The sequence below is a fragment of the Etheostoma cragini genome, chromosome 12 (assembly GCF_013103735.1).
Source record: "Etheostoma cragini isolate CJK2018 chromosome 12, CSU_Ecrag_1.0, whole genome shotgun sequence".
NCBI classification, from domain to species: domain Eukaryota; kingdom Metazoa; phylum Chordata; class Actinopteri; order Perciformes; family Percidae; genus Etheostoma; species Etheostoma cragini.
Window position 1 is genome coordinate 22,821,932 of NC_048418.1, and position 16,843 is coordinate 22,838,774.

General features: G+C 41.0%; 1 protein-coding gene across 1 annotated transcript in view; it reads left to right on the plus strand.

The window, feature by feature from the left end:
• Positions 1-5,514: 5,514 nt before the first annotated feature.
• LOC117954136 (contactin-associated protein-like 4) overlaps positions 5,515-16,843 on the plus strand; it is a 147,611-nt gene continuing 136,282 nt past the window's right edge. Inside the window, exon 1 of the mRNA XM_034887672.1 lies at positions 5,515-5,724. Coding sequence (XP_034743563.1) covers positions 5,640-5,724 — 85 coding nt within the window. The 5' untranslated portion in view covers positions 5,515-5,639. The remainder of the gene's footprint in view (positions 5,725-16,843) is intronic.

A 16,843-nucleotide genomic window follows, 5' to 3' on the forward strand; every position in this document is an offset into this window, starting at 1 on the left:
CAAGCATTTTAACAATGTGGGAGACGTGATGGAAATATGGCATTTGTTTGTTTAATAAAATAATTTTTCCTCATTGCTCCACACAGATCTGATGTGTTAGTCATTTCACTGGACAGTTAGGTTGCATGCTTCATACTTCTACTATTAGTCTGTGCTTTAGTTTAGATCTTCTGACAATTACATACCACATACATTATTGTAAACACCTGTTTTTATTCTGAATGCCAGATGCATACTGCTGAATTCTTGATTCACATTCTTTCCCCTTAACCCTCATGTTGTCCTTGAGTCAAACTGACCCGTTTTCCTATTCCGATGGTCTTTTTATTCCCCAAAATAACATGATTGATTCCAAACAACGCTCTTTGGCAAGTACAAATCTCTACTTTCATTAATTTTGGGGCGTCTTATTCAATTTTATAGCATTTGGAAAAATAAAATTTTCAAATAGTATTGGGTAAAAGTTGACATATTCCAGTCTGTGATTATCCATCAATATCCTTTGCTTTAATTTACGTCTAAATAATTCCTAATTTCTGCTTTTCTAACTCAAACTTGAGGTTTAACTTCCTATTAATTCGGTTTATTGCCCATAAATTCCAAAAATAACTGTAAAACTAAAGTAAGTAAGTTAGTAAATTAGTGTTATATAGTGTTAAATAGTGTTAAAAATGTCAAAGAAAGTGACAAACAGTGAAAAAAAAATGACATAAACGTAAGAAAAAGTTAAAAACATTGATAAAAAGCATCAGTAAAAGTGTTCATTTGCAAGGTATCAATACAAGAACATTCATTTTTCACACTATTACTTTCTTCTACGTGGTCCTCTGGGGATCCGTTTCTATTTGGTTTGAAATCATTATCCACCTCAATAGGGGTGAAGTGATCAGTAATAAGTATTTTATTGTTTTAACTGCTGAAAATGAAACCAAAAATGATGGCAGCAGTTTGGAGGTTTGGAACCAGGATATACTCAGGGTATTGTCGCTAAATAAATGTTACGACTTTCAAAGAGTACATATTTAGTTCCAGGTTCTAAGCTTTTTTGTGTCCCTACAAGAAAACACGTTTTCACATTCCCATGCTGGATGACTGAGAAAAGTTAGAAACTGAAGATTGATTGAGTGGTTTTGAAGACAGTTGTCAAGTATTTATTCATCCGAATAAACAAGAAGAATTCTTAATAAAAATGTCTTCTTGTCCTTCCCGCTGGTTTTCTCCTTGTCGGCGCCATCCAGCAGGTTTTGATCTTCCTCAGAGATACATCTGGAAGAGAGAGAGAGAGAGACACACAGAATGAATTAAATGTTAGTGCAGAAGATTAGAAGTAAAATATTGCATTTGAAGTAACTGGGTTTATTTTCTCCAAAATCGCTTTTTCAATTTGTAAAGAGAAGAAATGAGCTGAAGAGATAGTAAAGCTGTCTTATTCTATTGATCACATCTGAATGATAGTTATACACATTATCAGTCACATTACAGAGAAGATGAACAACAACCAATTATATTGACTGCCCGCTAAGGTGGGCAATTAAACTGTTTAAATAGCAACACAGGTAATCATTGTCATTGTCTACTTACACTCTGGGATGCCAGGAGTCTCTTCCATCATGTTGCATAACTCGATTTCTTTCAGCCTGATGGAGACCTCACATATGTCATCTGCCTCGCTCCACGGGCCCAAACCAGGATCCTCTGCTGTCACACTGAAGGATAGACAGTTAAAGAAGTGGACCGACAGATCCCGTTGTTCTGGACGAAGACCAGTGATGGGAAATATAAGCACTATTCGGGTGATGTCTACGCGTTACTGCGCAGCCTCCAACTGAGCTTGAAGACTTAGATGTGACAAAATTAACCTCTCTGAAAGTTGTAAGTCTTCTGGTAGCTGTGCAAGAGAAATCTCAATCATTCCCAATCAGCAGAGACGGAGAGTTAGATATATGTTAGGAGATAAACTGGGCACGGGCTAATTACCGCTAACTAACATGCTAGTTAACAAACATAATTAAACCTAAACAGCTGATGTAAGTCCAAACTGTCTGCTAGCTTCTCCTGACAACACGGTGATTTGTTGACTATGCGACAGCAAGTCGCGTGGTTATGGCGCATGCGTTAGCCTATTTTTATAAAAACTTCTGCTACGGAGCCATAACGTAAGGTACAAGGTAACAGAGCCTTTTATAAATTGTTGTGTTTTTTTTTAGAAATAAACAACGGAGTCTTTACACGCTTCAGATGTTAACTTATTCACTGTCAAAGTGGCGCCAAAATGCTAACAGCAGGTGATGGCTGCGTAGCATTAAAATGGCGCCATGGGGGCTACGCTTAAAGAGGAGAGGCTTACCCCCGTGCACTGAAGGCGTCCAGAGGTCGGTAGTCAGGGACTTTCAAACAGCTCAGTGTGGTCAAGGCTGCTTCAGCCTCAACCTGCACAGAGGCAGCACTGTGAGGCTCAGCGCCGTCTTTGTGATCCTCATTCAAAGAGTCTGTAGTGGACCATTTGGTCGGAGAGTTCAGCTGTCTTGGTTTGGGGCCAAAATGAGCCCATAGTGCCTTGTTTTCTGCCATTTTGTCATGGATGGAAGGGATATAAGTGAGAGCAGCCATTTTTCTCAGAGAGTGCATCATTGTCTTGTTTAGATTTAAAGTGGAGAGCATCATTAACAGTTCTAGAACCAGGAAGGGTTTTAGGTTCGACAGGAAGAATGTCACATAGTCTGACCAAAGAGTATAGAAGTAACAAGAGGTGAAACTCAGTCGAACGTTGTGTGCTTTCGGTCCAAGATGGCGGAGCTGCAGCTCGGTCATGGGTGCGTTTGTTGCAATGGAACGTTCTATTGAGTGCAGCTCCGCCATCTTGGCCTGAAATTGACGCAACGTTCTATTGAGTTCTCGTTACTTCGATACGCTTTGGTCTGATGAAGTCCGCATGACAAGATATGAAGAAATAACGTAGTCTGTATTTGGATCACCAAATATTTATGATATAGTTTGACATTTTGGATAATATCCTTGGATACTTTAGCCTGTATGGCGGCATTTATTTACCATTTGGCTTGTTATTCTTATGGTTTGGTGTTTTTGTCCTATTTTATTGTGGTAGTCTTTGATCCTGTGTTTATTTCTTAGCCTGGTTCTGTCGTGTCTTGTGTTTTTTTGTAAGGTAATTTTGATCTTGTCTTGCACGTGTTCTGTTTCCTGTTTTATTTTGAAGTCTGGACTCTGTCTCGTCTGGAAATTAGTTCTACTTCCTGTGTTTTCCCGCCACCGGGATTGCCTGATGTTTTCCACCTGTTTGCCAGCCCTCTTGTCACCTGCCTCTCGTTACCTCGTTACCCTCTGGATTTAGTCTTTGTGCTTTTCTTGTCCTCTGTCAGATCATAATTTCAGTTTGGTGTGTCTGAGTGTTTAGCCTACGTGATTCCCTCTTGCTGCTTCCTTCTTGCCTCATTCTGGATTTTTTTGCCTGCCTGTTTTGCTGGACACCTTTTCTTTGATTGTGCTACGTTTTTTTTTGTTTCTTAAACTTTCACCTTGGAAGCTTACTTTTGCCTGCCTGCTCTCTGCACTTGGGTCCCACAATCTCACCATTCCATGCATCCACCCAAGTTATCCTTTACATGGTGTTCAATATCTCCTTATTCGTCATCAGTGCATGCAGTGAAGATGGAGGATGCGAAACAAGTTGCACAACGTGTGCAGAGACGTGTGCGACCTATGGCTGCCCACCCCACAAGACAAGAGCATGACATTTGAGCTCAAAAGGACATACAATACAGAGGTGAGTAGGTTCAATCAAGAGGGCATAGACACTTGCACAATAGGAAGTGAGTAAATAAGGAAACCCGCTGTTAAAAACCTGTGTTTGATGCTAACTTGTAGCCAGCAGGGAACCAACTTCATTTATAGGTCAATTTTTACTCTATTGACATTGCAGAAGTCTCTCGTTATCATGTTGTATGCTACTTGTCGCAAAGTGACGCACGCGCAACTCACATCTGCACTTGACTCACATCGGGGAGGGACACCGGTACTTCTGCAGTTACAAGGGGGTACATGGGGAAACATGTGGAGCAGCTTAACTTTTTTGAAAAGATAGAAATTATGATTTGATTAAAAGAATATATTAACATATTGACTGGAACACCTGGAAACCACATGTTGCAGTCATGTAAGAGAAGATAAAAGTAAAGGTACTTTATTGTCACATACAGTACGTGTAGAGAAATTCATGCTCTGCATTTAAGCCATCCCTGATTGGAGCAGTGGGCAGCCAATCACAGCGGCCGGGGACCAACTCCAGATCTGAGCCAGGGCCTTGATCAAGTAGATTAAAGTAATGACTCAACAGTTCAAATGATAAGCTATAAGCATGGGATAAAGAGTTGAAATGGTAATCTAAAAGTAACGTTTGTGGATAAACGGTCTAATATCCAACATCCCTCGAAGTAGCAGTAGCCTGGTTAGCAAGTAGTACGATTGCTGACCAAACGAACCTTGACCTTTGTGTTGAATTCCCATCCACCATTTCTTTTTTTTCCTATCAATGTTTTAGTTGCTTTTTGGGATGTTTTCTATCGTGTTTTTGGACATTTTGTCACTTTTTTCAATGTTTTTGGTGACGTTTTCTTTGCTTAACCTAAGGTGGTGGTGGTGTTTTTTCATTTTATACATTTTCTGTGCTTATTTCAATGTCACATATTTTCTGAAATAAAACTTTGAAAATGGGTCAAATTTGACCCAAGAACAACATGAGGGCTACTTGAGAATTCAATTGTATAATATCCACTTTATACAATAAATAGTGTTCTACATCTGAAACATTAGGAATTTATCACAGGCTATGTGTTCATCTGACAGGGCTGGGGGGGAACCTCAGACCACAAAGGCTGGGAACCACTGAACTGGAGGACCCAGTTTGGCATTGCAGTAGATCTTGAAAATCGGATCTCTTCATGGGCTCCCAAGTGCAAGCTAGAGCGGATTTAAGCTTCTTCTTTGAACATGGATGATCCTGCATGGACTCAAAATACCTTATTTATGTGAGCTTACTACACCTTAACACCACTCTCTCCACTCCCTGGTTACCGGTCATTCCACTAGTAAACACAACCAGCTGATCCTAGAGCAAATGTGTCCAAGTCGAGGCCTGCGTGCCAAATCTGGCAAATTTGGTGCTTTTATTTTTCAACGTTTTTGCTTAAATTTTTGTCATTTTGTGGGAACTTTTCAACATTATTTACCCTTTTTTAAGATGCTTTACGGATTGTTGTTCAAATCATTTGGCATATTTATTCGACATTTTTTGTGCTTCTAACGTTCTTGGTGTTTTTTCGGTAATTTTTTATGCGATTCGTGACATTTTTTGTGCTATTTTCTATGTTTTTCACTGTCAATTAACATGTTTGGCATCCTGTGTTGAGTTTGAACCCACCTCTTCTCATAATTCTATCTGTCCGCATACCTTTATACCCCCCAGTTTTTCCTCTCTCTCACTCTCTCTCTCCCTCTCTCTCTCCTCTCCTGTCTTCATTCCGTCGGGCTTGAGGAGATCTCTCTTGGAGCTGGAGAGGAGAGCTCGGTCGCCTCTCTCCTCCAGCAGCAGCACAACTGCGTCCTCTCGCCGCCTCCTCATCATGGATCCCGGGACTAACAGACTGGCTGGGATTATCGCTCAGGTCGCCCTGCTTCTCTTCAGCTCGTACGGGACAACCGGAGAAGGTGAGATGGCTGTGCGCTTTTTTTTTTTTTTACTTTAACCGGAGGAGACGGAGCGAATCTGGGCAGCGCAGACCCCGGGGGAGGGGGGGCGCCTTCAAATGGGGCTTCATCCTTCTGTCAAACCGCTTGGGCAAATACAAGGCTTCGAAATGTCTGTATTTAGTGCTAGACTATTTCAGATGTTAAACTCTGGGGAAAGTCTAGAGCTTTTTTGCGCGCGTATCCGTTGCGCATCAGCGCAGGGTTGTAAAGGAGCAATTTGGAGAGTTGAGGCGCGTTAAAAAGGATTTAATTTGCAGATATTTATGACAACTGAACTTTTATGCAACGTCCTTGCCCTGATTATTGTAGTCTACTATATTTTAACCTGACTGGGATTATAGTTCCTACTAGAAAGCTTTGTATTTTACGATGCTGCTGCACAGAGAAGGTTTCGGATTCACACAGCTGCATGTTTGGCAGTAATTGGTCTCCGCTTTGTGTGTTTTTCCCTCTGTATAGCCGGAAAGGAGACTCATTGCCACTATAAAAGCCAGTTTATCCATTGAATTGTGTGCATAAAACAAGGTTATCTTTCTTTTTAATTTGGCGCTCAGTGCAGCATGAAGAGCATCCTGGAACTGAGCCACGGTTGTGCTCTCACACTCCAGAGAGCAGCCAGAGTGTCAAGGTGTGTGTGGGTGTATGTGTGAGAGTGAGTGAGAGAAAGAGACTGTATGCAGGTTGGAGAAGGCGGTTTGAGACCGAGAGGTTGCTGGTCTGATCTGGTGATTTTTGTAATGTGGAAATGAAACCTATTGAAATGTCATGTTTGACATTAGCAATCGGGTACAATTGTGTGTGTGTGGAGGGGGGGGGGGGGGGGACAAGGCCCCCTTTTAATGTGTCAAATATTTCATACATTTTTAACCCCACCTTTATCCGCAAAGAGGGGGTATTATTCATTAATTTAACACTAAATGAGTATTCTTGCTTTATTGTTATATGAGTAGTCTTTTATAGAACCAAAACGAAGGAGGGTTGGTGGAATGTAACACTTGTGCCTATTTTGTACCTGTAAAATAGCATGTAGCCTTGGCCTGGTCCCCTCCATTTAAAATAGTCTAGAACTGCCACTGGTCAGGTAGTTTCCATGCAGGTCTGAAGCTGTGCCAGTGTGTGAATATGAAGTGGGGCTTTCCAATTATGCTTCCCCGCCTGAGAGAGGACATGGAGACACAGGATAGTGATGTATGCCTCTAATCAAAACAGATGGTGGAAAAAGTCCTCCATCCCTTCACTTTTCTATTCCCCTCTTCCACAACACAATAGTTTTCTGGTCCTTATTATTTAACCCCTGTGCCTGTGTCTCTGCCCTCTTGCTATTTGCTGTTTAACATAATGAGACAAGTGCGCATATACAGTACTATGTTTACATTTCTCCCCATCCTCACTGCGCTTTGCTCTACTTCTGCGTCTTCCTTCTACTTTTTCCCTACTTTCCTTACACCCACATGTGTTGTCTTTAACCTGCTAAAAACCCACACATCTTTATTCTTACTAAAAGTGGAGATTCCAGAGTTTCTAAAAGTATTTGTAACCCGATATGTCAGAATAATGATTGTCCTTTGTTTTAGTCAGGTTATATGAATCTAATTGTATGGTACAATTCTTTTGAACATAATAATAATGTATCCTTTATTAGTCCCACAATGGGAAATACACAAATTACATGCACTAATGGAGACATGTCAGAGTGGGAGGGGGTGCCCATGGAAAGGCACCCCGAGCAGTTGGGTGTTTGGTGCCTTGCTCAGGACCGCCTTGGCAGTGCCCAGGAGCTGAACTGGCACTTCTCCAGCTACTAGTCCACCCCTATACTTTGGGCTGCATGGGGACTTGAACCAGCGACCCTTCGGTTCATAACCCAACTCCCTACGGACTGAACTATTCCAATAGACTGGTACTGAGCACAGTTCCTCATCCGTCCTTCCTCTTTTCTTCCTCCATGAATCTGTTTTCTCCTACTACGTCCTCTCCTCTCTGACTTATCCTTTTCTTCTTGTTTTATCCTAAGCTTTTTCCCTCCCCCTTCATCCTCCTGACTCATTTGTCTCTACGAAGGCTGTTCTCATGAACCATGAGTGCATATAGAGACAGAAAATTGAAGCTATCATTTGTATGTGTTTAATTAATTTGTTGCTGTAATGCACCACATTGACTGCTCCTGTATAAGAACGCTGTGGGCCGCAAGCTCAGAGTGAAATTCGCCCCCTGGGGGAAAAAACAAAAGACATTCACTCAGAAGAAACGTGTTGATTCTCTGGGAGTGTTTGAGCGCAAACCACAACCTTTTTAAAGGAATAAAAAAATAAATAAAATCAGCCTAAATTGAACTGCAACTGCCCAGAAAGGACCGTTATCTCGCGGTCCTCTGTCCCCGGCTAAACTGAACTCCCAACTGACGCTGATAGGACCGACGTCACATGACCAGCCGGCAGTTCCCTTATTTTGTAGGATACCACATGAATTAGTGTTTATGAGAATGTGTAGCCCAAATTCCTCTTCATAGCTGCTATCCTTCTTTTCAATCTCTTCTACCTTCTTTTTCCCTCCTCCTTCATTTCTCGGCTTGTCTCTATATTTCTTTTTCATCTGTTTCTTGTCCACATCCCTTAATTGTTCCTTTTCTGCATGCATTCTCTGTCCTGCCACTCACTACCGTGTTGTCCATTTAGCTTCAGTTGATCAGGTTTGAGAAATACTTTGTGATACTGTTGAACTCCTAGCCGCCAGTATTTATCGTCTTTGTGTCTTCAGTATTTGTGTGTCATAGTCAAAACGTCTTCTGAGTGTCTCTTTCTCTCTCTCTGTTTATGTCGCCGCGGCCTGACCCAGCAGCACACTCATCATGCACAGACCATAAACCACAGCCGCATAATAAGTTAAGACTGCAGAGGTGGAGGGATCCCGGCTGCAGGGTTCAGGCCGAGCTCCACAAATCTTTCCCCACCGCGGCAGACAGCTCACCGTTGATTATGGGAGGTGGTACTTAACGACAACAAAGTAGCAATACATTACAGTCACATGATGGCGTTGGGATGACTTGTTAGCCGGAGCCGCGGATGAGCGAGCCACTAGTTTCAGATTCATGATAGGCAGCATGTGAAACAAGGTACTCAGCAGGACCGTAAAGTCACTATGTGTTTATTCGCCTTTCAACATTACAACATGAAAGCACCACAGTGTGTTCAGCAGCTCAGAGACCGCTAGGCGGCAACCAAATGGCTAAATGTCAACATTAATGTGCCTGCATAGGTGTATGATTTGATTTGATTTATTTAATTGTATCATGCCTTACACATTAAATGACATCAGATACATTTGAGGATAAAAACACAAAGTCCAGACCTTTCCATTGTGGTCCTCACGGTCTCTAGTTTTGTTCATTCAATACCTATAGAAATCCTCTCCCACATAACTTCTTCAGTCAGCTAGTTTACCCTAACAGCATACCTATGTGTGAATTGCAGTGGTTACAGCATTATTAATGAATAAAGAATATGAATGGGAATGCCTCTTGGACTATCCTATAAAGTTAACCCAAATTAAACTATATCAAGACATTATCCCACACTTTAACAATACATCACTACATTTTAACTAATTAGGATACGTTTTACCTCCACCTTGTGTTCCATAAAAACAAGTTAAGATGCTTTTCACACTTTATTTCTCTCAGCGAAATACAAAAAAAAAAAGTTGGGATGTCTATTTTGTTGCAATGAAGTTGCAAGAGACAGTGACATTTTTGTTGTTGTTGGTATACTTCTTTAAAAATGAAACTTTTGGGGAGAATAATTAACTTTGGGCTGAGTTTTCCTAGTAACCTTATCAAAAAAGCTAAGAATGCACCAAATATATAATTGTTAATCTTTACATTTTTCGTTAATTTCCTAGCCTAGCCTGAGCTTGGACACACATTCATACATTGTTGTGGACGTAATTCCAGAGAGGCTGCATTGTGGGTGACTCTGCACCCACATACAGCACATACAGGGAGCATTTTAGACAAGGAGCACATACAGGGAGCAGATACAGGGAGCAGATCAGACAGGGAGCACATACAGGGAGCATATCAGACAAGGAGCACATACAGGGAGCAGATCAGACAGGGAGCACATACAGGGAGCAGATCAGACAGGGAGCACATATAGGGAGCAGATCAGACAGGGAGCACATACAGGGAGCAGATCAGACAGGGAGCAGATGCAAGGAGCATATCAGACAAGGAGCAAATCAGACAGCGGAGCACATACAGGGAGCACATCAGACAGCGGAGCAGCATTGGACACAAAATGCAGAAGTGTAAGTATAGCTTCACAGTTGAACTGCACTTTTTTTTTTTCTTCACTTACCATCCCGGTCGGGACATGTGGGAGGCGGAGTGCACCGTGTGCAAAGCTAGCACACATGTTTCAGTGTCTAATAAAGATGCTGGACATCTCAAAGCTCACATGGACACCGAAAAATCGTATCTTATGACAATGAAAAGGTTTTAAGAGATATTTAGTTGAAGATGTATTTTGGCACAGAATAGGTAATATTTAGACCATTATTTCATATTTATTTGAAATGAGCTATTTCGTTACAGGTTGTTGCATATTTTATTTTAGTACGTAAGTTATTTTTTGTTCCATTGAAGCATGTTCATTAACCTCTGAGAAGCCTGTCTGAATTTGTGTCTCGAGGCTGGGCCGAGTGTCCTCTTCTTTGGAAATCAAAATGTGGTGACCCTACTGTTATGTTAACAAGTTCCCTTTCTCTCTTGCTCATTGGCTCTTAGAGTAACCTAATGATGCAATGTCTGGCACGTGGGACTGCTGGGATTGGTTGTATTTGCGGGAAACTCTGGCTATTGGTCTAGTTGTTTCTCTTATTAGAGTCGGTAGTTTCTTTTTCTTTACTGTTTATTGCTTCTCTGCTTTGTCTCTAATTGTGCCCTCAGACAGGTTTTTTTGTCTCATAACTCGTTTTGTTCTGATTTATTTTACGCTTCCTCCAAGCAATGCAGCACTTTGAATGTATGTCTGTATTAATTACTGGATTTAATCAGCTCTGCTGTGTTGTTAGCTGGTGGGTTTCCTCAGATGCCTTAACAAAATCCTCCTGATTCTTTGATTACTTTGCTGTTAACGCTTTGGAATTTCACTGCTTCTGAACATATACAGGTGCTACATTCCAAACACGTCAGCCTTTAAGAATTAAGTTGTTTAGTCGTAATCCTCAATGGAGTTCAGGACTTATGATTTGGACAGTAGTGTCTTTGGTTGTAAGCCTTGTCAAGCTGCAGAAGTTTTTTTACTTTTTCCTGATCTTCTACTTTATGTTAATCAGGATGCACACATTATTTCTGCAACTGCTAGGTTTTGTGTGTGTGTGTGTGTGTGTGAGATGTCTATATACAGTATGTTGCAATCCTCATTGTTATGATTTTTCAAACATAGCCTTTTTTCTGATATAAATCCCTGCTTAAAGATTATAAAAAATCTTGCGTTCAAGGAGTACTAAAGAGTTAAGTCACTTTCTTTTTCATGTCCCAGAATGCCTTGTAAGATCTTACTCAGCATCTTGTTCTCTGGTGTGCAGTATCAGTGTAGGTGGATGGAGGGATTGTAATAAAGTAATGAGCTTCCAGGAGAGAAAAAAGTAAGACTGGAGAGAGGAGTAGGAACAATGGCCCTCATTTATCAACCGAACGTTGAAACCAGTGCAGATAAGACCGTAGAAATCCTCGAACGACAGAATTCACGTGGGATTCCCGAAACCTTTGGATCAAACCAATCAGAGCGTTAGAATGGTCTGATTGGTAGCACGGTGGCTAAGTGGTTAGCACTTATACCTCACAGCAAGAAGGTCTAAATCCAGGTTGTTCCGTGTCTTCTGTGTGGAGTTTGTATGTTCTCTCTGTGTTTGCATGGGTTTTGATCTCTCCCACGATAAAGATATGCATGCTAGGTAGGACTACAGTTGAAAAACACTGGCGCATTTACAGAAACGTTGATCAATGTGCATTGTCCTAATCAAATTAATCCATAAATGCAGCGGCTGGAAATGATCGTAATTTAAATACCACGCCCCCTTCTATACTAGGTTTTCAGTTTCGAGGCCATGCCCCTAGTAATTACAACATGGCCAGACGTATTCCGCTAAGAAGCAGCGCTTTTCAGAGGTGGAGATTGAAACCCTGACATCTCACTTTAATTTGCAGTAACACGTGTCCTATGGGAAGCCTAAAAAATGGTATTAGGTTGTAGAAAGAATGCAAAATAGAAAGAGATCACTGATGCGGTACACAGTGTTGCCGTATTAAATTGGACTCCAGTTGAAGTTTATTTAATTTATACATCCTTGACATACTGTATGTATACTCTTAATAGTAATGTATAGGATCACATTGCAATCACTTAGGCTTACATGTAGGTGTACCTATATGTAAATAGTAGCACGGGAACGGTAACTTTCATGATTCAGAGCCAGGTTACAGCTGTGAGGGAGAACGTGTGTACTCCAAACCCCCGCCCCCCCAAACTTGCTGGACCACCTACCTAACCGTCTCCTGTTAGCAGAACAACAAAAACTAGCTGTAATATATCTCGGTCAATGGCAGAAATGCTTGTGCCAAAAACCTGAAGACTAAATAATGTTGTGCATTACATGGATTTGCTGTATTGAATGCCAAACATAACAGTATACCTTTTGAAAGCGAGGAGTAATATCCTTTCACCTTGGTATAGCCCCACTGCTCTCTGGGCATCAGGTCATCTGGCTCTATCATTACATTTATGGTGCCCTGTTTTCCTGCACAATGTTGTGCAGAACCCCACAGACATGTTTAATAGCCCCCCCCCCCACACTCAATTTGTGTAGAATTTGAAGAAAAAATTGAAGTGGTTTTGAGTTGACATATTCCAGTCTGTGATTATCCATCAACATCCATTCCCTTAATTTTAGTCTAAATAATTCCTAATTTCTGCTTTAATAACTCAAACATTAGGTATAATTTCCTATGAGTTAGTGTAAGGTAGTGTTGAAAACGTCAGAAAAAGTCACAAACTTTGAAGAAAAAAGTACAAAAATGTTAAAATGGGACAAAATCATAAGAAAAAGTTAAACATATTGATATAAAGCATCAACAAAAGTGTTGTTTTGAAATTTTGACAGGAGGACAATATGAGCATCTCTTTACATGTAGTCATTTGACCTATTGATACAAAATATTATCTAGTGCAGCTTTAAGCCCTGTTTCTTTCCCCACTTTAGTCTTGCATAATTTATCTGTTTATTGTTCCCCAGTGGGGAAATTACAATTTACACTCTGTTAGTAAAGACACACACTCTCAGGATCATGCACAAATGGAGATGTTAGAGTGAGTGGGCTGAAATCTGGACCAGCGCCATGAGCGTTTGGGGGGGGATACGGTGCCTTGCTCAACAACCCTCCGCTTCCCAACCCTACGGACTGAGCTACTGCCACCCCATGTTATGCACCAAACTGTCCCAAGGAGAATAAAACACTCTGGAAACAATTCATTCAGTTCATCGATCTTTACAGTGATGCAACATCTACAGCTGTTATCATGCCATCACATTTCAATTACAATGACCCAATAAGGTTACTGCTACCTAAGGTTTGAAAGTACCCTCAGGGTGATTTCATTAAACAGATATACATAGAAACTAGAGTCGTTATTGACAGAGTAGGACTCAGGATGGATTGATAGTCTGCACACTGCAAGAAAGAAACGCAAGAACAAGGAGATAGGAGCCATTTTATTGTTCCATGTAGGCGACGTGAGTCACTGCAGCTGGGAAAAGAAAAACAACACACTCAAAATATAATAGATAAAAATGTCACAAATCCGAGATAAATTCTTCCCCTGGTGCAAAAGTAGTGTTAGTTGCCCGAGAAGAGTAACCCGAGGATGAATCAATATATTAAGTGCCCATATTATGAAAAAAATATCACTTTTTTCTGGGATTTGGGGTGTTATTTTGTGTCTCTGATGCTTCCACATGCAACTTGGAAAAAACACTATCTATGCTGTTTTGAGTGACATATGGTTTCTGAATGTCCTCTGCTAATCGTAGCATGCTAGCTCATTATCAATGGCAAAACACTGCTACAAGACACACTAGTTGACCATAATCTCCAAAAGAACTACTTCCTGTCCCTGTTCTGCAGGGATTCCACAAGTGGCCCTCATCTAGAAGAAGTCTCCCAGCTAATCCTGCCTTGGACTGACCAAAGTTGAAGAAAGAGTTATCTAGCTGATGGAATCTTACCTCGCTACTGAGCATGTGACTACCAACAAAGATAGTATAGAAGTGCACTATTACATAGAAGTATGTAATGGATAAAGAGGAGATTTTATTGATCCAGTGGTGAAATTCACAAGGTACCAGCCAAGTCATATGTCCGCTTTTATTTTGGTGAAAGTAACTCAAAAGTAACGCAAGAATAGTTTAATGCATTACAATTCAGACACAATAATATTCTACTATAACTACTTACTCTCAAATGACAGTAACTAGTAATCAACATTTTTGAAGTAACATGCCCAACACTGTTTAACACATTAAAAATGATCTCTTTAAAAGACTCCCAATCATAGACAGACATTTCACAACATTTAAGAAAGTACATAACGGATAAGGATTTGGATTGAGAGGACATACAGTGGTGTGAAAAAGTGTTTGCCCCCTTCCTCATTTCCTGTTCCTTTGCATGTTTGTCACACTTAAGTGTTTCGGAACATCAAACCAATTTAAACAATAGTGAAGGACAACACAAGTAAACACAAAATGCAATTTGTAAATGAAGGTGTTTATTATTAAAGGTGAAAAAAAATCAAAATCATCATGGCCCTGTGTGAAAAAGTGATTGCCCCCCTTGTTAAAACATACTATAACTGTGGTTGTCCACACCTGAGTTCAATTTCTCTAGCCACACCCAGCCCTGATTATTGCCACACCTGTTCACAATCAAGGCATCACTTAAATAGGAGCTGCTTGAAACAGAAAGGTCCACCAGAAGATCCTTAAAAGCTACACATCATGCCGAGACCCAAAGAAATTCAGGAACAATTGAGAAAGAAATTAATTGAGATATATCCGTCTGGAAAGGGTTATAAAGCCGTTTCCAAAGCTTTGGGAATCCAGCGAACCAGAGTGAGAGCCATTATCCGCAAATGGCAAAGACATGGAACAGTGGTGAACCTTGCCAGTAAACAGTAAAATATGGTGGTGGTAGTGTGATGGTCTGGGGCTGTTTTGCTGCTTCAGGACCTGGAAGACTTGCCGTGATAAAAGGAACTAGGAATTCTTCTGTCTACCAAGAGATCCTGAAGGAGAATGTCCGACCATCTGTTCATGTACTCAAGCTGAAACGAACTTGGGTTCTGCAGCAGGACAATGATCTTAAACACACCAGCAAGTCCACCACCAAATGGCTGAAGGAAAAACAAAATGAAGACTTTTGAGTGGCCTAGACAAAGTCCTGACCTGAATCCTATTGAGATGTTGTGTTATGACCTTAAAAAGGCCGTTCATGCTCGAAAACCCTCTAATGTAACTGAATTAGGACAATTCTGCAAAGATGAGTGGGCCAAAATTCCTCCAGGACGCTGTAAAAGCCTCATTGCAAGTTAGCACAAACGCTTGGTTGCAGTTGTTGCTGCTAAGGGTGGCCCGACCAGTTATTAGGTTTAGGGGGCAATCACTTTTTCACACAGGGCCATGATGGTTTGGATTTTTTTTCACCTTTAATAATAAACACCTTCAAACCAATTTAAACAATAGTCAAGGACAACACAAGTAAACACAAAATGCAATTTGTAAATGATGTTCCGAAACACTTAAGTGTGACAAACATGCAAAGGAACAGGAAATGAGGAAGGGGGCAAACACTTTCACACCACTGTATGAATGGACAGTATTGTCATGAGAAGCTGCAGAGAGCCAAAGTCAAACCGTATTGTATCCGGGGGAGAACCATTTAAATGCCATAACCGAAAACCAACACAGCTCTCTGAAACCAATAAGTTGTCCTTCAGCCGTATTATTCCCCAAAGAGCCCACCTCTAGTACATCATTCACTTACAGTACTAACCGTCCAGCTGACTTTTGTCTCCGCATTTCATTTGTTTCTAGTACCCGGGGCAAGGTCTGGCTAAAGCGGTTAATCACAGAGCTAAAATATGTCCTGAGCGTTTTGATATTTGTGTTTCTTGGCTCACTATAAGTCGGCGCCTGAGCAGCAAGGCCTAAACCACTTCATGTAAGTGGAGCTGCTTTTCATGCCTAGTTGATAAAGACACTGTCTATATGGCTCTGTGTGGTGTCTAACACCGTGAAAGTAGGATAACGTTGGCGGTAATGTTCACCAACCTCTCAATTCTCGCATTACCAATCTCGACAGTGCTGATGGATTGGGTGTTATTAGCTTAACTAGACCAGATTGAAACGGATCCGTGATGCTGTTTTGCCCATGATTTATGTGGTGTAAATATAGAGTAGGATGCCTTTATTGTCATTAAACACATGTGCAATACCTGTGCAACAAGATTGTAGCAATCTCAAGAAATATAAAATACAAGTAGTGCAGAAGACCGTTTCTGAGATGACTATATGCATAAATAATTATATAAAATAGTAAGAAATATGTAAAGTAAAATAAGTGTAAAGTTCCAGGGGAATCACTGTTTATGTCATGTTATGATGTCCAAAATCTAAGACAATATCTAGTCCCATATTACAACTGCAAAATAATATTGACACTTTCACATGCTGTTGTGCAAATGCAATGGACAACAGGTGGAAATTATAGGCAATTAGCAGGACAACCCCAATAAAGGAGTGGTTCTGCAGGTGGTGACCGCAGACCACTTCTCAGTTCCTATGCTTTCTGGCTGATGTTTTTTCACTTTTGAATGCTGGCGGTGCTTCCACTCTAGTGGTAGCATGAGACGGAGTCTACAGCCGGGTCCTAGTTCCAGCTGGAAGTGTAGCCAGGTAGCTAGTTTAACCTTCAAAGATGAACTCAGGCCATGCCTACGCTTACTGCCTACGGCAACAAGTG